The 23,284-nt window shown below is 36.9% G+C and overlaps 1 protein-coding gene across 2 annotated transcripts; it reads right to left on the reverse strand.

Moving 5' to 3' along the window:
• Window positions 1-10,759: 10,759 nt before the first annotated feature.
• Window positions 10,760-15,554, reverse strand: LOC137737791 (syntaxin-61-like). Of its 2 annotated transcripts, none has more exons than XM_068477346.1 (6): window positions 15,327-15,554; window positions 14,214-14,328; window positions 13,142-13,816; window positions 12,801-12,933; window positions 12,112-12,184; window positions 10,760-11,174 (listed from the first exon to the last, which is right to left on the reverse strand). In XM_068477346.1, the coding sequence occupies exons 1-5, from the start codon at window positions 15,407-15,409 to the stop codon at window positions 12,159-12,161; spliced, it is 1,032 nt and encodes a 343-aa protein (XP_068333447.1). In that variant the 5' UTR covers window positions 15,410-15,554; the 3' UTR covers window positions 10,760-11,174; window positions 12,112-12,158. The 2 variants fall into 2 exon arrangements, with proteins under 2 accessions (XP_068333447.1, XP_068333448.1); XM_068477347.1 differs by having other exon boundaries at window positions 10,892-11,107.
• Window positions 15,555-23,284: the final 7,730 nt, after the last annotated feature.

Here is a 23,284-nt window from a genome sequence, read left to right on the forward strand (position 1 = left end):
AGTTCTTGTGTGAGTTCCCCGAAAAAAAATCGTGAAGGCGTGGTCGGGGCCTAAAGCGGACAATATCGTGCTACGGTGCAGTCGAGCCTAGGATGTGGTGGGGGCCCGGGCCGGGATGTGACAATTTGGTATCTGAGCCAATCCTTGGCCGGAAGTATGCCGACGAGGATGTCGGGCCCCTTAGGGGGGTGGATTGTAAAATCCCACATCACCTAGGGGTGAGGATCTTATAAGCCTTATATGTGTATTTCCATCTCTACCTAGTACGAGGCCTTTTGGGAGCTCGCTGGCTTTGGAGTTCATCGGAACTCCAAAGTTAAGCGAGTTCGCGTGAGAGCAATCCCAGGATGGGTGACCCCACTGGGAAGTTCTTATGTGAGTTCCTATAAACAAAACCGTGAGGGTGTGATCGGGGCCTAAAGCGGACAATATCGTGCTACAGTGGAGTCGAGCCCGGGATGTGGTACGAGGCCTTTTGGGAGTTCACTGGCTTCGGAGTTCATCGGAACTCCGAAGCTAAGCGAGTTCGTGCAAAAGCAATCCCAAGATGGGTGACCCACTGGGAAGTTCTCGTGTGAGTTCTCAGAAACAAAACTGTGAGGGCATGGTCGGGGCCCAAAGCAGACAATATCATGCTACAGTGGAGTCAAGCCCAGGATGTGGTGGGGGCCCGGGCCGGGATGTGACACCTTAAAAAGCATTTACGATGTGTTTTTCTTAAATTATTCACAGCTACTAGAAAGTGTCGTATTTGACAAAACATCTTGTACGACAGGGGCTTTTACTGCTTGGGGGCTCACGCCATGAATAACCATTTACGGCGCTCTTTGTGCGTCGCAAAAGACCAATTATGTTGTAGTGTCAGTGTAACCAAGGATGTGAGTGTGAGCATTGTTTTGCATCAAAAGACCACGTCCCACAGAACCTTTCAAGTACTACAGTCTTCTCTTAACAACTTGTAAATGATCCATTGTTGGAGAATGCATAAATTGACTCATAAGACTGAAAATAAAGGCAATGTCCGACCTTGTTATTGTAAGATAAATAAGTCTCCCAACTAACATTTGGTAGTAACTGATATCAGTGAGTGTTTCTCCATCCATGGTCATTTTATGTTTGCAGTCAAGAGATGCAGAGGCAGGCTTGCAATCTACCATATCAGCTTCTTGAAGCAAATCAAGAATATACTTTTGTTGATATAAAAACATTCCATTCTTAGAAGTTACCATTTCAATGCCAAGGAAATATTTGAGTGTCCAAAAGGTCTTTGATGGCAAACTTCTACTTGAGGTGTTCTTTAGTAACATAATTTCACTAGCATTATCACTAGTGACAATGAGATCGTCCACATAAATAAGAACCATTAGGGTTCCACTAGGACAAATTCGAATAAAGAGAGATGAATCTACATTGCTTCTCTTGAAGCCAACTTCTTTAAGAACTGAGCTCAACTTTGCATACCAAGCACGAAGGGATTGTTTTAATCCCTAAATGGATTTGTGCAACTTGCAGACTAACTCGGGGTCGCTAAATTTAGGATGACCAGGAGGGAGTTTCATGTAAACTTCTTCTTCAAGTTCACCATTCAGAAATGCATTTTTGACATCCATTTGATAAAGAGGCCATGCATGGTTAATTGCAATAGATAACAACACTTGAATTGTGTTCATCTTAGCTACAGGAGCAAAAGTCTCCTTGTAATCTATCCCAAAAGTTTGAGTAAAACCACAAGCTACCAGTCTAGCCTTGTGTTTTTCCAAGGTGCCATTAGAGTGGAACTTGGTTTTGTACACCCATCTACTTCCCACTGCCCTTTTTCCTGGTGGTAGTTTGATAACACTCCAAGTTTTATTGTCATCCAAGGTTTTCAACTCTTCCTTCATAGCTTTCTTCCACTTATCTTGCTGCTTTGCCTCCTGAAAACTTCTTGGTTCAAAAACATTGGATATGGAATTGAAAAAGGTTGCATACCTTGGTGCCATCCTTTGGTATGAAAGGTACTCAACAACTGGATACCTTGCATTGTAAGTCACATAATCCAGCAGCCTTTAAGGAGGGTGATGATCACGAGAAGGTTTTTTTCTTCCTTAAGGCAAGATAGGTGATGGTTCTGGGTCCTCGGGAGGTGAGTGGGATGTAGGTGACTGAATTGATGGTTCTAGCAAGGTTTCCTCTTCATGACTTAGAGGATTGTCATATTCTTTGTTAGTGGACATGGATATATTTACCTCACTGGTTGTTAGACTTGGTAAAGGGAAGATTTCAAAAACATTCTCCCCTTGACTTAAACCCTCCATTGATTGTTTAAAGAAAGGTGTAGTTTCATCAAACTTTACATCCCTTGAGACAATGATTTTCCTTGAAGAAGGATTGTAACACTTGTCACATTTTTGTGTTGAAAAATATCCCAAGAAAACACATTTGCTAGCTCTTGGATCAAGCTTGTCACTGTGTATTGAAGCAACATGAACGTAACAAGTACAACCAAAAATTTTCAAATGAGACATGTCAATATCTTTCTTCCTTTCACGACTTCATAGGGTGATTTTTGCTCCAACACTCTACTAGGCAGTCTATTGATCAAATAGGTAGCATAAAGCACCCATTGAGACCAAAACTTCTTGGGAACATTCATATGCAACATTAAGGCTATAGCCTTCTCAAGCAAACCCTTATTTTTTCTTTCGGCCACTCCATTTTGTTGAGGAGTGCCAACACAACTTGTTTGATGAAATATCCCATGGGAACTTAAGTATTGAGACATGTTATTTGACATGTACTCAATGCCATTGTCAAACCTTAAGGTGTGAGTATGACAACCAAAATGAGTTGTTACAAGTTTATGAAAATCTTTAAACACATTCATGACTTCATTCTTGCACTTTAAAAGGTATAACCAAGTAATCCTTGAATAATCATCCACAAATGTTACAAAGTATTTATAACCATCAAAGGATTCAATTGTAGGTCCCCAGATATCTGAATGAACAAGTTCAAATAATTTACTAGCTCTACACATTGAGGAATTGAAAGGTAACCTAGTAGAATTGGCGAAGTGATAAGTATCACACTCCAAACTACTTTTACACATTGTGGGCAGTAAAATGGACAAAACATGGTTTGAGGGATGAGCAAGACAATGATGCCAAAGTACTTGTTCCTAAGAAGGGCTTGAGTTGACTTGAAGACTCTTAGGTTTTGGAAGATCCTTTGAAAGATAGTACAACCCATTTAGGAAGAAACCCTCACCAATCTTCCTCTTGGTGACTATATCCTGAAAGACGAACTGATCAGAAGAAAAAACAGCATGACAATTTAGTTGTCTTATGATTTTTCCTACTGATAAAAGGTGAAATAGAAAGGAAGGAACATACAAGGCTGTTGACTCTATTTGATCGGAGATCAACTTAATTTTCCCTTTTCCAACAACTGAGACACCCTTACAATTTGCTACTGACACTTGTGAAGTGTTTTTCATTTTCTCGAAGTCATGTAAATGTGAAGATTTGTTTGTCATATGGTCTGTGGCTATTGAGTCTATTATCCAATAATCATGCATAAGACTAGCATTTAAAGCAGTGGAGAAAGCTTTCAATATACCTAGAATCTGTTTACTTGTGCCTCCATGATCAGAATCAGCAAGAAACCCAGCAAATTTGCTCTGCAAGGCAATAGGGTTTTCAATTTCAATTCCATTTGTGTTCTCTAGATCTTCACTTTTTTGTCTTCCTTGTAAATAAACAGCAAACTTGTTGATCAAGTTCACTGGATTGGAAGTAAAGTCAAGCAAACTTTCACTTGAGGAAGGAAGAGCAGCTAAAGCTGCATGATTAGCTTTGTACAAGGGTGGTTGTGAGTTTCTCTGGAACCCCTTGTTCTTCTGGAAGTTTGGCTTAAGCTCAAGATGTAAAATCCAACATTTATCAATGGTATGTCCACCATAGTTGCAATGTTTGCACTTCAGGTCAAACCTTTTACCCTTGTCTCTTTTATCATCTGAGAACTTGTGGTTTGAAAAATATGCCCTAGACTCAGGGAAGCTGTTTTTGGTTTCAAGATTTATCACTTTCCTTCGAGTTTCTTCACATTGAATAATGGCACATACACTTGAGAAGGAAGGCAACTTACTGTTCATCAGATTGTGACTACGTAGATCTTCATAGTTTGAGCTAAGACTAGCCAAGAGTTGAAAAATCTTATCTTCTTCAGCTCTCTTCAAAAACACGGAAACATATGTGGTGTGAGGTCTGTATACATCAAGCTCATTCCACATACTCTTGATATCACCCAAGTGCTAACAAAAGACTTACCTTCTTGTTGTAAACATGCAAGCTCCCTTTTCAGTTGAAAATTCGGGCAGCATTGTTTTGATTTCCATACATCTCGTAGACATTTTCTAGAAATGGAAAGAAGACTCTGAGTAGCAGAAGATTTTAGCTAGTTTCCTTTCCATGGAGTTGAGAAGCCATGACATGACAAGTTGATCCTTGCATAGCCATGTCTCATACAAAGGTGATGAGATTTTAGGTGCTTGAATGGTTCCATTCACGTAACCAAGCTTTAATCTTCCACCGAGAGCAAGTGAAACTACTCGAGACCATGGAAGATAGTTGAACTCATTTAGCAAAACTGAAATGAGTCTTTGATTTGGATTAACTTCTACTTCGATAAAATTTCAAGTGGGTGAAACACTAGAGCTCGCAGTATCAGGATTGGTAGGATTTTCCTTAACCATTTAAACCAGCTATGGAAAAAAAAAAAAAAAAAAAAAAAAAAAAAAAGAGGTTGAAGAAGATATGCAAAGATAGGCCACTATGGTCACTGCTCTGATACCATATTGAATTTCAAGGTTGTATAATTATCATGAACTTTACAAGAGAGAGAACAAAGCTCTTATAAAGAGCCGAAGAACAAATTACATTTTAGTGGATTTCAGCCACTACCTACCACATGATTTTTGCCCTAAAAACTGGACACAACAAGGACTAAACAAATAACAATATACAAGTAAGGAAATCCCAAATTTTAGGGAAAAAACATTGACAAAGAGAGAAGTATGGTTGAACAAGAAATGAGATGACAAGTTGGAAAGTTGTAGCCATCACTTCAACCCATAACTTAGCTATAATGATAATTACAACCAATACTTGTGATTTTGATCTACTCTAATAGAAAATGTAACTGAATCATATATTTGAATTTTCTCCAAATCTGGTAAGGCTGGTTACTCACTAGAAACAATTTTGCAAGGTCATTCCTAATCGACAATCCAACAACATTTGCCGTTTAATCATGTGATCCTTGGCAAGCAACACTAAATACTAACTAAAAAGAACAACATTAAGTAGGGAATGGAAAGGGAGGTGCAAGTCCTATATGTCAAAAACAATTACGAAGTTAGAATGATTGAATGATAATGTTTAAGTGTTTTGGAGTGAAGGTATATCAACCGACGCTTGTGTTATGAACTAAAGGCCTCGTTTAGTACAAGAGATTGGATTAAAATGAATAAGCCACGATTTTCAAGGTAGAAGATGGAATTGAAAATCAAAGTAATAAATGGACGAATAAACAAACTATGAAAATAAAATATTATTAACAGGAAAACCAAATAAAAAGATTGACAAAACGACTACAAACTGAAGACTACAAGCGGATAGGCAGGTAGGCACTGCTAAAAGCAGACAACATGCAGGCTCCACCACAAGCAGGTAGGCAGGCTCCAACAAGCAAACAGGCAGGCAGGCAGGCTTCGACAAGTAGACATGCAAATATGCAAGCATTCAGGCTCCAACAAGCGGGTAAACGAGCATGCAAGCAAGCCTCTATCATCCATCTGTAGTAAATTCTTACTCATTTTTTTTTTTTTTTGATTAATTGCATTGTCATTATTATTAGTAGTTTGCACGTAATTTCTAATAATGTTATCAATAAATCATATTTTCTGTTTTGTTTCCAACAAACTTGAGTAACAACGATGTGGGAGGCATGCCTTGAAGAAAACAATTTGAAAACCACTATTATGCTTTGGAATAATAATGGTTGTGTATTTTAATTACTTAGGAGTTTGTTAAGTTATTTTGGGAGTTGTAAGGGTGTCATGGAAACTTGAGGTCTATTAATTTGTAAACCCTTATAAATATTGTACTACAAAGCCTTGAAGGGGACTTAATTAATTAAAAATATATTTGCTTTGTGCAACCGAAGAAAGTACTTTCCTCCTTCTCAAATCAAGCGTTTGGCTTGGTTGTGTGACTAAAGCCACGATTAGCAACATTGAGTGAGCTTCGTTGCCTCTAGTTGAGCGCATCCCAGGTTATTTATTCCCGTCTCCTCGAGACCCTTGGTTTTTTCATGCATCAAGTGGTATCAGAGCAAGTTTTTTGCTGTGTTAAAAGATCATGAGTGATATTTTCTATTCGTTTGAATATGAAATGATTGAAGAGATTAGTTTGGTTGATGAAATTTCCCCAAAATTTATGACAAGTACGTTGATGATGACGAAGAACTCAATGAGAACTTGATTGATTGGACTTCTACACCAATTTTTGACAAGCAAAATGATCATTACAAGTATGCGATCAAGGTGGCTAATCAAGAGTGTTGTAGGCAGCTTGAGGTCACTTGTTTTTCATATTGGGATTCTGTACTAATTTTTGTTGACTATCATGGAGATGCAGGTAAGAGTTCACTGTTTGAACAACACTATGGACAACTCATAAAGAATGAAAAATCTATTGGATTCATCTTTCATGATTACATTTGGGATGAGGTAATTGCCTTGTGATTTGGGCAAGAAAAAAATGTTTGGTTGAGAAAGCACGTATGCATTACTAATATTTTGGTAGAAAAACAAGATTATTGGATAAGGAAACATATAGGCATCATGATTTTTTTAGTAGAAGAAGAGGCATAATGTATCCACGATGGAAGAAGAAAGGATACTATGAATTTTCTTCTTTTTGCAATATTGTGCAGATTGTGATTATTTTGCTAAATCTTTGTGGTGGAAAATATTGATTGGACACCCATAGGGTCGAAGAAGACCAAACAAAAAACTCGAGGACGAGTTTTCTTCGAGAAAAGGAGAATGATGTGGGAGGCATGCCTTGAAGAAAACAATTCGAAAACCACTATTATGCTTGGAATAATAAAGGTTGTGTATTTTAATTGCTTAGGAATTTGAGAGTTGTAAGGATGTCATAGAAACTTGAAGTCTATTAAACCCCTATAATTATTGCACTACAAAGCCTTGAAGGGAACTTGATTAATAAAAAATATATTTGCTTTGTGCAACTAAAGAAAGTATTTTCCTCCTTCTCAAATCAAGCGCGTTTGGCTTGGTTGTGTGAGTGAATCCACAATTAGCAACGTTGAGCAAGCTCCATTGCCCTTGGTTGAGCGCATCCCAGGTTATTTATCCCCATCTCCTCAAGACTCTTGGTTCTTTCCTGCATCAAAGAAAGTTGAGATGTGTTTGCATGGGTCTTGTTGGAAGTTAGCCGATCAAGCTTGTTGATTGATTCCACTTCCAGAAGAAAATATTTTTCTGCTTTAATGTAACACACAATGGAATTTTCCAAGACCTCAAAAGATTTTAATAAATAAATTCCTTCACATCATCATCATCCACTCTATATGCAGACCATGTAGTTTCTATTGCGTTATATATAACTTTCATAGTCATCTCATACTCATTTGGCCACATTCACAAATGATATGTACTTGTTTAAATATCCCACATCGACTGTACATCTAAGAAAATAAGGGTTTAAATATCGTAACCTCACTCCAACTAATACCGAGGCCTTTTGTGATAAAACCTCACACCTGACAGATTGTGTAGGTGATAATTACCAAGTTAGGATAGATCGGTGTTGTTGGAAGTGGACCTTTGGTCTATCTCTATGATAATTTGACATGGTATCAGTGCCAGGAAGCAAACCCGTACCGCCACGTAATGGGTGGGTCCCTTTGGCCCCACACGATGATGGTGGTCCCTTGGCCCTATGTGTAACGTGAGTCATCTTGGCTCCACATGGTTGTTGATGTGTGGATCTCACATGCGACCCACTATTAGGGTCCAATGTGAGGGGGCGTGTTGAGATATCCCACATCGATCGTACATCTGAGAAAAGAAAAGTTTAAATATCCTAACCCTATTCCAATTAATACTGAGGCTTTTTGTGATAAAACCTCACACTTGACGAATTGTGCTTGTGGTCCCTTGGCCCCATGTGTGGGATGAGTCCTCTTGGCTCCACATGGTTGTTGATGTGTGGATCTCATGTGCAACCCACTATTAGGGTCCCAAGTGAGGGGGCACGTTGAGATATCCCACATCGATCGTACCTCTGAGAAAAGAAGAGTTTAAGTATCCTAACCCCACTCCAACTAATACCGAAACCTTTTGTGATAAAATCTCACATCTGACGGATTGTGCATGTGGTAATTACCAAGTTGGGAATAGTACATGTGTCATTGGAAGTGGCTTTTGGTCTGTCTCTTTGTTAATTCGACATTAGTTTCCTCCGAAGCTCTACAAATGTAATTTTATTTGAAACAATTAAAGGAAAACTAATGATAAGAGCTCCAAAACTTTGAGTTGTAATAAAAAACAACCTTGTAACTTTATTTAATGGTTAGTAAAGAGCCCAATACTAAATCAGTTCAACTAGGATGGCCCAACCAAAATAACATGTTGATTTGTCAAGGATGGCCCAACTAGTGGCTTTGCTACTGTAATCCACACTTCCGCCGGAGGGAGGGGGGACTCATAGAAGTATTTCGCCTCTCTCTGAACACCATCATGTGATTCACCAACGTTAGGAATCGAACCCACGACATGTCGTGCAGAACAATGGTTTACATAGTTTACTATTTCATTGATGTTGAGTTTGTTTATGTACTTATTTATTCATAGTTACATATTATGACTTATGTTACGAAATATTAGTTATATCGTCAACAATCATTAATCATTATCATCATAAATAAATCAATAACACTACGTGACGATATAACTGACACACTCTAATTTTTTTTATGAAATGTACCTTAATTATATCTATATTTGGATGCAAGAACATGTTAGCTTATGGAGCCCATGCATAATAACATACTCAGCAAAATCTGACCAACAGACTAGTAGTCTAATCGTATCAAAAGGACGTGTTTTATTTTTTTTCCAGTTGCTCTCATATATTGTGATTGGTGGCTAACGGGCTTGGGTTAGCCCCCTTTAGGGGTAGTTATTGAAAAAGAATTTTATTGGGGGTTAGGCTTTAATCAGCTCGTGTTTTTAATGTTTGTAAGGCTGTGATACGAGTAGTTTTATCCTTATGATTAAATCTCAAATTGTTTTGGTTAAATAAAAGTTCAGGGTGATTTTTGGTTAATAAAAAATTGACCCAAACCCTCTTTATTAAAATTCGCAACAATTAATCATTTTGTTTTGCAATTTTTGTACGTTGAGTCAGTCCACCTCCCACCATAGCTTATCTAAATTGTCAAATTAGACTGCTTCCTAAAATATAACCAAAACAATAAGAAAAGAAAAAAGTGAAACACATATTGAAATATATTTTTATCTACATCATTCAATTTCCCAGACAATCCTACGAACTGCTTCTCATAAACGATTCCTCGTATGTGATAAAATGCATACATGTCAATAATAATGAAACGACTTATAGTCAAAGACTCAGATAGTCCAAAAAGAGTGCTTCATACCAAAAGAAAATGGAAAGAAAAACGGTTTTTTTTTTTTTTGGTATATTGATATTTTTACACTAAGGGGAATGGAAGTTTGGCTAAGCCACACAATGAGCAACCTAATTTGAAAAGAAAAACGGTTTGTTATCAATAAGGTGTGCCTTTTCTGCAAGTCATTATCTTTAAATTTCATATTTAGTTTGCCTTACCTTAAAATTGTGTAAGAGCTAAAATGGACGAACAACTTCATAGATCTACAATTTTGAATCTTATTGAGAATTATAACATTTTTCTACTGATGTTAAACTCGTATACCTATAAATCAATCAATAAAATGAACCACCTACCCTCATCGTCACTTAGGGCTGCACAAATCTCACTGTTTCTCACAAGTTTCCACCATTTCTTACGTCTACGGTTTTGCCTTCAGATTCTCTAATTCTTCATCTAATAGGATTTTCTGTTTTTTTAGTTTATTTGGTGTTTAATTTGAGAGTATTTGTGTCTATTTAAGTGGAATTTTTGGATATATTTGATGGTTTTTATAAAAACTAACATTGTTGAAATTAAGGGCCACTTCTTGACTTTATTTGATAATTTCTCTTTTGGATATGTATTCTATACAATTATTACTTTTGCTAAATGATCATATAGGGTTGAGCCACATTCAAGTAACCAACCTACTTATCGCTATTGGACAAGTTTAAATTTTGAGATTTGTGTCTGTCCACTACATAGATCTCGAAATTTAAACTCATTTAACGACGATAAATAGTCACCGGCATCATCATCACCTGAGGTTGGTGAACATTGGTTAGAGAAGTATTACTAGAATAACCCTTTGGCACTGAAAGATACCATAGAACTTACTTTTTTTTTTTTTTTTATCAAATCAATGTAGCTCTTACGTAAACGAAATTTACACACGTCCCACATCAATCCCAGAATTCCTTGATTCTCATCCCATAAGGGAGCTGAATTGTAATGTAATTCCCATAACATCCCACCATCCTCCCACTCTCTCACCTAAATTTTGGTAAGGAAATGCATGAATCCATCGATATCATTCGTTTTGTGTGAATCAAGCACTCCTAAAAAGCACTTTACAAGTACAAGCAAATTGGGAAGTACATCTTCGACATGGATTTTGAGTCTTCACCCCCTAACAATGTTACCATTGACATCATAATTCAAGTTTCAAGCGTGATGGGACTGTAGAATGTCTACATTTCCAAATATTTTTCTTATGTTTTAAATGCTATCTGAATGCATATACATTTTTAATGGTATCAGGAAATCTGAAAAGATCGCTACCTCATTCATGTTGACTCTTTCGCTCCTAGTGCTCAAACAAGGGGTAACTTGGCATATTCGTCCAAAGCCCTAAAAGCAACTGAGGCGATGTTAGTTACAAGCATTCCCTCTTCCGGTTCTTGTCACAATAGAAACAGCTTCAATACCTACAGAAAATTCACATGAAAGTGTTTTGAAATTGACCCAAATGATATCATTCTAACTAAATAGAATGCTCAAGCTATAATTTTTATTTACTAGTATGTGCATGTGTGGGATGCGGGATGTGAACTATGAGGCCTCTTTAGAGGAGAAATGTGGCTACATCTGGTGATCCGATCTTTTCACGTGGTTACTTACTTGTCAGTAAAGGGTAATCAAGGTCAAGTCTAAGCATCCGCATGAATAGATAGTGTTTAACTTTGAGTACAGCCTTCAAAGGCAAGTAAAACTCCTCATAAATGCTTACTCAAACTCTCTTTACTTTACTCAATTGAAGGTAAGGCATATATTCCCAAAACAAAGAGTAGAATTCATTTATTTTGGCTGTTAATTCAGTTCAAAGTATTGTCCACAAAGAAGAGGCTGAGGTAGGGTGGCTGAAATTTACTTCCTCCTCTTTGGACCAACGATGATCAGATCAAAGATCAACTTGACCATCACTGGATAGACAACATTCAGAATGATATCAAAGTTCTAACTAATTATCAAACTAATAATCGTGAAGCAAATCCTATGAAAACTATACACATCTACTATCAACTGGAATGGCATTCTGGCAATGATTATGGCACATGATTCATATTTCAAGATATCGTCATTCACCAAGACAAAATCCTCGCTAACAGTCAAAAATTCATTCTAAGAGCATGCAATCTAGAACAATTGTAGGCCATATAAAAGATACTTAGGATATCCTATACATTTTAACCAAGTTTTCCACAGTATTTGACCAAGATAGGACTTTCGATAATAAATAAGGAACGCTTTTTTGTTTTTATTTTTATCCCCTTTTGACATACAACTGAATTGTGAATCTTATTCCACTTTAGGAATTGTCAATATTTATAAGATAATATATGAGCGTCAAAGCGGTAAAATTACCTTTCAGTCTTCATCCTGCTCGGGTACAATGTGTTTACCACTTTTTCTTAACTTGAATAAAATACAAACGGTACTGCATAAAGAGAACCATTCATAAGCACATTTTTATAGAACTAAACGTATGTTAGCACTTCCAGAAAGTAATATCTAAATAATTGCAAGCCCGTATTGATTTTCTAGCCATGGTAACAGAGGTAAGACAATATACAACTGGAAGAGTGCAAGTGAGGCAGCAGCCGTGCATTCTTAATTGCAAAAGTCCATAGACATTAGATATTATAAAATCTAATTATGTGTCTACATAAGCTAGGCCAGAAACAATATTCTAGCCGCTGTTAAAAGACTTTCTTACTAAATTATGCCAGCAGATACAAATTATGATAATCCCCAAACAGTTCTCCTACAATCAAGTGTTCATTAAAAAAGTATGATTTGTTTGAAACATGAATACTATCACCTAAGCCTGATACGATGAAGTATGATTTTCAAAAATGTTACATACAGTTGGCTCAGTGTACATTTAATATTTATACTATTTCATCTAAATAAGCCATGTTGCCTGAGAGGATTATATTTTTGAGCAATTGATTAAAATGGTTTCGAAAGTATTGTAAGGTCATTTTCAGTTTAGCATACAGCACATTGACTTCTTAATGACTGAGATAAGTTCAAGCAAATCTACAGCTTACCAAGCAAAAAAACAGTGAGCATCAAACCAAGGGTAGCTTGAACTGAACAACGATTGTTCAAGCGCAGTGGTGTCTGCCATTGCTTCCGTGGACTTTGCAATTGCTTCTGAGATGCACCAACCCGACCAAACATCTGCAAAGACAATATATGAGTTTTTCTAAAAATTAATAAAAAATAAACAAACAAAAAAAATCTATCAACTGAAAGAAAGCAAAGGAGAGAGGATGAAAAGAACAAAAACCAAATTCGTTCTTTTCTTTCTCCTTGCATGTGAAAGATATATTGCCTTTTATTCACATGTTATAATCAACTCTTCCCTTCAAGTACGTAATAATCTGACCTGGTTGAACAAATTAACTGCTCCAGTTCCCAGATGCAATTGCCCACACTTTTGCCTCCAGAAGACAAGTTTGGATCGTTTTTCTTTGGGTGTGTCCTCATATCCTGGAATTAGATTTCTTCTCTGTTCAACTTCATCCGCTATTACAATCCTCAGCTCACCGTAATTTGGTGAGCTGCATGCCTTCCTTGTATTAGTTGTTTTTTCTGTATCATAAAATATATCATCCCTCATTCCTGCAATTTCTTTTCCTTTCGATTCCATGACGAAATTTGGATCCTTGGAAAGAGTAATAACATCTTTAACACCCTTTATTTCATCAGAGATGTCTCCATTGCATGCAGCACTAGATTTAAGGTTCATCTCTTTTCTTCTAATGTCACTTTCCCCAGAGCTGCTCCTACAAGGTCCTAGTTCTAGACATTCATTTTTGGCAGTTTGCATACTTTGGGATGTCCCAGAGAGAAATGCAGCAAAATCATCATGTTCTTCTTCATCCAGCTGTACCCATCGAAGGGGTTGCTTTCCTTCCACACTAAACGATTCCCTTAGTGCTGTTTCAACTTGGGAAATTTGGTTTTCAATAGCAGTAATAAATTGTCCATGTCTAGCTGCTGTATGATCATCACCACGTTGTCCATAGCTCAATCTGACAGCCTTCTCAAACTCTTCCAACTAAAACGCATTCACAATTCAACACGACAGAATACAGTTAGAAAAAGTGCAATACCAGCTAAACCACTTATATAAAACACTTTCTCTGATTTCTAATTGGTAATAATATCTAACAGTCCAAATCAGGATTGAAATGCTAACAGAGATTGGCGGCAAAGAAAGTATATGTCTCATCTTAGGGAACAAAATATCCAACAATGGTTAAAGCTGAGATGAGTTTTTTCACTTTCAAAAGAATCGATGGAAAACTTATCTAAATTGGATTCTTCCTTGTTCAACTTTATTAACAATCACCAGGATAGTATCGATACAATCATAAATTCTGATCATATTTTTGTACAGTGAATAAACAAGAGAGGAAGAAGAGTAGATAGCTGAAGAGAGACAAGAGACATACCTGCCATTTGGCAGTACCTAAAGCAGTTTGCAGCTCCCTACAGAGTTCATCCAAATGTTTTGGTGCTAGCCTTTCACTCCTCTGTCGAACCCATACCCTGTACGTAGATTCCATTCTGGAAAACAAAATAAACGGAAAATAAAAGGGGGAGTTAGAGAATAAGTTATTTCGAGTACCAATTTTACTGAGCTTTCTAAAAAAACATATATCAAGATGGTGGTAGTTTCCAAGTATCCGAAAACGAGAATGGGCTCCCTATGCAAAAACTTATAGAGAGAGTAGCAGTATAATACCACTAAATCCCTATAGTCACTGACTAAACATCAGGAGTTGACAATCTGTAGAATAAACACTCAAATTTTAAACTGGAAGAAAATGGTCTTTTTCGTAGGCCGCGAAGAATGTGACCTTTCAATTATAGTTCACCTCTCCATGGGATATAGGGCGGTCTACCATCTACCATCACCTTCACAGTGCAATCACCAAACATGACTGGCTCACAAAGTCATCCAACATCATGAGAGCATTTCCCTTAATGATTAGAATACAAACAATTTATCATTTCCCCATTCCCAGTACAGTTGAGAATATTTTTTCTTATCATCCAAAATGAAGGGTAAAATCACGCTAACGCACTGCATTACAGCGTACAGAAGCTATATCCGTAAACAAGTTATCATTTCCAAACCATCATGAGAGAGTATTCATCATAAACCTATCTAGAATTTCAAATTCAACCCACAATAAACATCAGGCACATCATCAAAACTTTGAAATAATGGGAAAAGGGGAGAGAAACACACAACCCAGAATTCCAACAAATTGACACTCAAAAACCAGCAGCACAACCGCCCAAATGAAAATTTTTCCAACAAATTATATATTTTAAGCACTATGAAAGATAAAGCACAAATAATTAATGCGTATTTCACTTCCAAAAATCTCGCAAAAACATAATTCAAAAAACCCATATCCAATTTCCAATAACACAGTCCAAATAAACACAGAAACCAATCCAAGCAGCTGAACCCACATGATAAAAATTATAAATAAATAAAATAAAATTAGGAAAAACAAAAAACAATGAAAAGCAGAAGGAAAACATGAACATACATGTCAGCTGATTCTTGGACCTCCTCAGCTGCAGGAAAGAAGACGTCCTTTTTCCAAAGATCAAAACTGCTTGCGACCATCATCTTGATTCTTCACCAACAACAAAAACCCACCAATGAAAATGAAAACAAGGACCCCCAATTCCCTTCCGAGCCTTCAAAGTTCAAGCTAACGAAAAAATGCTTCAAAAATTTTCATATAAACGGGTATTTATGATGCTCCGGCAGGTGGCTTTTTGTTGCTTGGCCGTCTCCTTTCCTCTCTTCTCTTCTTCGCTAGGGAGGAAGCAAAGAAGGAAGAGAAAGACGAAAGAAAGGTAACAAACAGAGAGAGAGGAGACGTAGTATTTATTTCTCTTTTTTCTCACTACATTCTTTCCCTCTGTATCTTTGTGTCTATGTTTCTTTCTTTTTCTTTTTCTTTATTTCAAAAAAATTTAATATTCGACCAAAACAAATATTAAATAAAACCTTATACTATAAGGTGGTAATCTGCTGCAGCAGCCAAAGAAAGATGTAGCAAGTCATCACTGAGATTTGTTCTTGTGATTCTATAACATCAAGTCTTGAACGAGCATCAATTAATGATACAGTCCCATGATAATTTTATAGCATTTAAGTTGGAATCAAGTGAATCGCTAGTTCGTTTCGATATCAATTTATTCTTAAATCCGTCAAAAAAATCTGATTTGTTTTGCAATCAAAATACTAAATTTAAACTAGTTAGCCAATTACTACTTAATACAACGGATTAGTGATATTTCTCATCATTTGTAAGTGAAAGGTCTTAAGTTCGATTCTCGTCTAAGGCGAATTTGAACCACATTATTGTTAGCCTATTGTGAAGCTTAGCCTACCCTATTTTTCTCTAAATGTAGATAATTTCGTTTGTTAAAAAAAAAAAAAAAAAAAAAAAAAAAAACCGATTTAGCCAATTTTTCGGTTACTTTTTTTGACAAAACTGCCTTATAAATATTTTTTTAAACAAACGATGTTGTTTACATTAAGGAGGTAGAGAAGTAGGTTGAGTCTCACAATGAGCTAACAACAATGTGGTTTAAATTCGTTTTTAACGATAATTGAACATAAAATGTTTTACTTATAAATAAAGAAAAATATCACTGGATCATATTATAGCGTTTAAGTTGGAATCAAGTGAATAGCTAGTTCGTTTCGATATCAATTTATTCTTAAATCCGTCAAAGAAATCTGATTTGTTTTGCAATCAAAATATTAAATTAAAACTAGTTAGCCAATTACTACTTAATACAACGGATTAGTGATATTTCTCATCATTTGTAGGTGAGAGGTCTTAGGTTCGATTCTCGCCTAAGACGAATATGAACCACATTATTGTTAGCCTATTGTCAAGCTTAGCCTACCCTATTTCTCTCTAAATGTAGATAATTTCGATTGTTAAAAAAAAAACCGATTTAGCCAATGGACATTAGCCGATTTAACCGATTGACAAAACTGCCTTATTACATTAAGGAGGTAGAGAAGTAGGTTGAGTCTCAAAATGAGCTAACAACAATATGGTTTAAATTCGTTTTTAACGATAATCAAACTTAAAATGTTTTACTTATAAATAAAAAAAAATACTACTGGATCATATTACTAAATGACAATTGCCCTATATTTTTTAGGTATGTGGATTTTGTATTGGTTGGCAGGAGATGATGTCGGCGGTTGGAGACAGGTCAAGAAGAACTAATAGACAAAAAAGGGATGGTGGGCAGCCCACTTGGCTACAGCCAATGTGTGTGCCCCTTATTGGGACTTTGCCAGCTCGGTCCTCACAACATTACCAAAATGGGTGATGAGTCACATTATGCCATCTCAACTCCATTATCAATTAATTTTACACATTTAAAACAATATCTGGCTTTTTTTTTTTTTTTTTTGTCAGTTTAAACTCTACATTTGTGAATAATTCAACTCTAATACTTGAAATTTGATTATGATTAATCCATCACAAGTGCAGATGTGACTCAAACTCACGAGATATTCTTTCATATATCTAATTCACTGAATAATAATTGTCTACTAAATGAGTAGTGCACCTTTTTGACATGTAATAAAAATCAAGATCAAGCGATGAATTTTTATTTAACTCATCTAAATTTACACAAGCGATATAGAAAGAGCATGTGCGCTCTAACCAATGCGGCTACACTTACAACTGCATCTTAATGCAAGTATTACAAATAATTCATTAAGATGGATACAACTCTTAAATTTGTTTGTCCTTCTTTAGCAGTCGTAGTTAGATTAATCACACATAATCCAAAAATCCTAATTAATTTCTAAGACGTGAAGTATGATGATGGAGGATAATGTTTGTTTTGATCAAATTGATGGAGAATAATATCGCATTGGGAAGGAAAGACATAACATGTCAACCTCACAATTAAGTCACAACCTCCTTAACCACCACTTCAACTACCACCATTCCCACTCACTCACATGTGTAAACGTTACATTACATTATTAATATGACTTCTCTTTCTTTTGTTTTTTTTCTAAACGTTACATTACATTATTTTTACACAAGCAATATTGAAGTAGGGCGAATAGAATATAATACGTCGAGTGAAAGTTAAGTGAATTCTCTGATCAACTAAGCCACATATACATTTTGCTTATTTCACATGAATTTTTCTTGAGCAATTTTCCTTCTTCATTTTCATCCTTTTTCTTTTTTTTTTTTTTTTTTTTTTTTTTTGTGGCCAACTATTTTATTTATTATTTCAGTAGGCTATAGCATGACCTACACTACCAATTATTTATAAAGAGTGCTGATAAACTCATATCACTGTGTTATCTCCTCATTCACTTTTTAATTGAAATTTTGATATCAATTTTACTTCTTGTAAAATGACATTTGAGGACCTAAGCTTAATAAATAAATAAATAAATCCTCTTCTATGTATACCATCTCTGACACACCCCGATCCGGGATATCCACTAGGACTCCGAATCGAGCTGTGTTGGTCAACACCTGGAAAGTGATAAAGCCATAAAGTGTATTGATATGAAAGATGTGAATAAATTTGAAACTAAAAGTGCCTAAGTACAAGAGTGCGCTGTGAGCGGGTATGAACTCATTTCACATGTGATGACAGAGCATAATTACAATACAGTAAAATAGGGTGAGAATTATACCATCGATGGTAATCGTCTACCCCAAGATTTGCCGATAATCCTCGTCGGTACGAAAACTCTGCTACTAGAATCTGGAGGGACGAAAAACAAGGGTGAGTGAGCCTGAAAATAAAGTTTTAATTCTCCAACATTATCCAATTGAATATATTTGATTGGATAATCAGGGTGGTGAGCCCTGAGCTTGATAACCTGAGCCAACAGTTTGGAAAATGCAGCAATCATTGTGGAAAATAAGCACACGTGTGACTAATGTGTATAAGCTGTCATCCAAAACCATAAAGTACATAAATGGTTCATAGGGAGGAGGGTAAATCAATCCACAAATGTCCCCCTGAATCCGTTGTAGAAAAATGGAAGGATTCGAACGAATCTTGTCATAAGAAGGCTTAGTAATAAGCTTTCCCATAGAACATGTTTGACATGAGATTCCTTGGGTCGAACCTAAACTACAGGTTAATGGATGCCCGTGTGATGATTTAAGGATATGGCGCATCGTTATTCGTCCAGGATGTCCCAAACGATCATGCCAATATGTAATTTCGTGCATGTTCCCAATAGTAGGGCCAGCCACATAGTGGCATTCTATGAGGCGTATAGTTGTAGTATATAGACCACTCAGGATATGCTCAATCTTCTTTAGAATATGCTTCTGGCCATATTTGTAGGAAGTTATGCATAGAAATTTGATAGGAGCATATTTAGGCGACTTACTTAGCTTGTTTTCGTGCATTTATGTTGTAAATTCATAGTTGTTTTAGTAGTTTAAGCTATTTTCGTTTGTTTTTAGGTCCTAATGGCAAAGGGAGCAAGAAAGTGCATTTTGAGGCTATTTGGAGCATTTTTGGGCATGGATTGGATAGCTTAACCATGGAGCCAAGAGGATGGACGAAATTGAAGGCCACTTATGCACTTTAGGACATAAAACAAAGGGCCTAGCCCAATCAAACAAAGCCTTAAAACCAGAAATTCCCATACACACACCAACACACCCTAGTTGTCATTCCACATGCATTCCCTTTGCATTTCCCTTTCATTTCAGCCACATGTATCCTTCAATTCAGCCACACTTCCACATGCATTCATCATCATTCACCCTAGTTGTCCCTCACATGCTTTTCCAACAAAGAATTCAGCCAACACATGCACCCATCACCCAAAACAAGTCCATGCCGTGAGCTTCCCTTGTATTTTCAGCTTTCCTCCTTGCAATTCCACATGCATTTCCAACCTAGCAACACCCCTTTAATCATTCCTAGCTGCAATTCACATGCTCTCCCATCCATTCTCTCCCTATAAAAACCACACACACTTCATTCATTTGGCATTCATTCCATTCACAACACAACACACAACACAAACACTTCCCCTTTGTTGTGCATTACCTTCCATTTCTGTGCAGTTTTTCTCCTCCATTGCAGCCACTATCCAACCACTTCCCATCCCTCCAAAACACTTCATACCATCACACAACCTATCCTTAAACCTTGTGCTACAACAACGAGGAAGAGAAGAGTGCCTAAACGTTCATACAATTCAAGTTTGAGTTGTTGGAATGTTTAGGTGATTATTTGATTTCAATGTTTCATTTTAATTCTCTTTGTTTTGTACGTATGAGGAATGGAAGAGAAGAGTGCCTAAACGTTCATACAATTCAAGTTTGAGTTGTTGGAATGTTTAGGTGTTTCTTTGATTTCAAAGTTATGAGGAACTAAACCCCCTTTAGCTAGGGGGTGATTCGAAACTATGTTTATATTTGCAATATGAATTGATTAACTTTCGTTGGAATTTCATAAGTTGTGGATTCAATTTGTTTAACCGTTTGATTGATAACTTATTTATGTATGTTTATTGAGAATGCGCGCTTAATTTTCATGCATGAATATGACGCTAGAATATAAGTGAGTTTCACCTAATCGTTATGAACTTATATTCACAAGTAGTGGAGGTTGCTTATAAACAATCGCGTTAAATGAATTCTTGGCACGAGTTTCATGCTCATCGTAGTAACGAATGCCTCGTCAACACTTATAGTTTTCATAATGCTTAATGATCTTTGATTGTATCTTTATTGTGCTTTTCACGTAAAGGACTTTTGGAGAATGTGGTGAATTGCGTTGCGCTAACCCATCCAATTCATTAACTTAAGGAGAACTTGACGGTTAATTTAAGCGGACCTAATTAACCCGGGGTGTTGAGTTTCATAATTTATCGAAAGACCAACTGAGAATCAATCTTGTATGCAAGTGTAACATGTGTGGAGAAGAACCCCTTGGCTATTCCATCATCCATATTTTCATCACATTCATATTTACGTTTTGCCTTTAATTACAATTTGTGCAATTTAGTTAATTTCGTCAAATCAAACCCCCCTTTACTTTCTTGTTCTTTAGTGCTTAGAATCTGTTTAGTTTATGTTTTAAAGTATTTTTGAATTCTTTGAGTCTAGTATAGTGTTTTATATTGTGTTTTTACGTTTTTGAGTCAAATCCAAGTGATTAACAATCCCTCCTAATCCCCGGTCCAGAACGATCCCTACTTACATCATTACTACAATTGTCAAAAAGAGGGTTTAATTTGTGTGCGTATAAATCTCGCATCAAATTTTGGCGCCGTTGCCGGGGATTAGCAACTTTGCTAATCCCTTGGTTCTTTTCTTTTTTTTGGTTTAGTTGTTTTCGTTTTAGTTTCTAACTTAGTGTTGTTTTCCTTGTTTGTTGTTACTTTTGATATTTGATTTAGTTCTTTTTCTTTGATTTTAGGTACTAGAGAAGTAAGATATGGATTTTGCTAGCATTCAAGCTCAATTGGCAAATCTTACTTCTCAATTGTCACCGTATGCCGAAAGGACCACAATGCAGAGTGTCCCTACATTTGGTGCTCCATATAGGCAAGGATTTCAAGCCAATCAATGTCCACAAAGAGATTGGAGGGATCATTCAAACTCTATGTGGTGGGAAGATCAACAAGTTCAACGTGAAACATATTGGCAACCATATGAGGAGTTCTATTCAAGACCTATGCAGCCACCACAACTTCATATGCAATATGCTCAATTAAATTCAAGTTCGCCAATAGATTATAATCAAATTCTTAATGAATTAAATTCTTTGGCGCAGTGGTCACAAAATCAAGCCAAGGAGGCTCAACAAGAAGCATATTGGCAACCATATGAGGAGTTCAATACAACACCTATGCAGCCACCACAACCTCCCCCACAACAATTCCAATCAAGTTCAAGTATGTCCATGGATAATGATAAAAATTTTCAATCACTAACCTCTTTGACGCAGGACGAACAAAATCAAGACAAGAAGTTGGGTAAATTGGAGGAGCAAATTGGGCAGATTATGGAGTTCATGAAACAAATTCAAGAGCAAAGTGAACTCTCCAACTCAACTATTGAAAACTCGAAGGAAGATTTTGAAATCCATAATGCTATCACTTTGGGAAGTGCTATGGAGGTTGGAGCTGACCTAAAAATGTCCAAACATAGCCTAGAAGTGGATAAGGAGCTGTTAATTGAGGAGGAGGAAGAAGACATGCACACAGCAAAGGTAGAACAACCCTTGCCGCAGCCCCCTAAGCCCTCTAAACCACCCACCACAAGTAAGGACGTCCCAATTCCATGTTATTCTAATGTTATTCCACCCAATGTCCCTTTTCCTAGCAGGTTTTTGATTCCCAATCAAGAAGAGAGTAAAAAGGACATCGTGGAAGCCTTCCCAAAGGTGCAAAATGCTATTCAAATTCTTGGTGCAACACAGCAAATTTTAGATGGTGTTGAATTCTTCAAAGGACTTTGTACACCAAGAAGAATGATTCAAGAGAAGGTAGTGGCTGGAGAAGATGTAGAAGGCATCAAAGAGGACATATTTGAAACCACAATTCCCAAAGAAGTTGGATTTTATGACACGGGACAAGTCATAACTTTCGAAGGGGTGTTTATTCTTGAGTTCATATCGGAGCACACAGGTAAGCTGCCTCCCCGAATTTCAATTTTCTTTTATACTAACATGTTGTTAATGATTCAGGCACCCAATCTTGAATTTAAACTATTACCGGATCATTTCAAGTATCACCTTCCATTCAAAGATAAAGTCCATGCCATTTGATTCATGAAAAAAAAAAAAAAAAAAAAAAAAAAAAAAAAAGAAGATACTAAACATGGAGAAAGATGGAGCTTCACAAAGGTTGTTTACGTGAAGCCCCACTACGAGGCGTCGGAGCGGAAGGCATCGAAGCAGAAGGCGTCGGAGAGGGAGGCATCGGAGCTAGAGCATTCCAGGCCTCAATACTTGGCCAAACGCTGGATGACCCAGGAAAAAGGTGCCTCTGGAGATAAGTCGCAAGCCTTTGACGGTCACTTTGAATTCGACCCTCAGATTCTTGCAGCTCATCAAGCTTCCTCTTCATGCCCGACGAATAGTTATTTGCAAGCACATGCAAACTTCTATTCTCGTACTTAAGCTGCTGGATCTCTTGCTTAAGACTTTCCACCTCTGCCATCAATGATTCCACCTGACGGGAGCGGGCAAGCAGGCGTTGGCCCATGTTGGACACAGAGCTCGCACACTGAACACTAAGTGCGAGGGACTCTTGAACGGCCAACTCATCGGACCGTCCTGACAGTAGCCTACTATCTTTTGGAGTGAGGAGGTTCCTAGCTACTATTGTAGCTGTTGTGGCGTCCTGCATCACGGAGTCTTCACCTGTAAGAAGACCGTTAGAAGATAAAAAAGAAGGGCGCCATACATTACCTTGACGGGGCGCAACCGGATCGCTGCTGAGACTCAA

Source organism: Pyrus communis, chromosome 6, assembly GCF_963583255.1.
Source record: "Pyrus communis chromosome 6, drPyrComm1.1, whole genome shotgun sequence".
NCBI lineage: Eukaryota > Viridiplantae > Streptophyta > Magnoliopsida > Rosales > Rosaceae > Pyrus > Pyrus communis.

Excerpts from the sequence above, each read along its gene's own strand:
- LOC137737791 (XM_068477346.1), bottom strand. The coding sequence starts at position 15,409 with ATGATGGTCGCAAGCAGTTTTGATCTTTGGAAAAAGGACGTCTTCTTT. Across the intron at positions 13,817-14,213 it reads TAGGTACTGCCAAATGGCAG|TTGGAAGAGTTTGAGAAGGC; the intron begins GTATGTCTCTTG and ends AATGCGTTTTAG. Across the intron at positions 12,185-12,800 it reads GCTCACTGTTTTTTTGCTTG|TACCGTTTGTATTTTATTCA; the intron begins GTAAGCTGTAGA and ends CTCTTTATGCAG.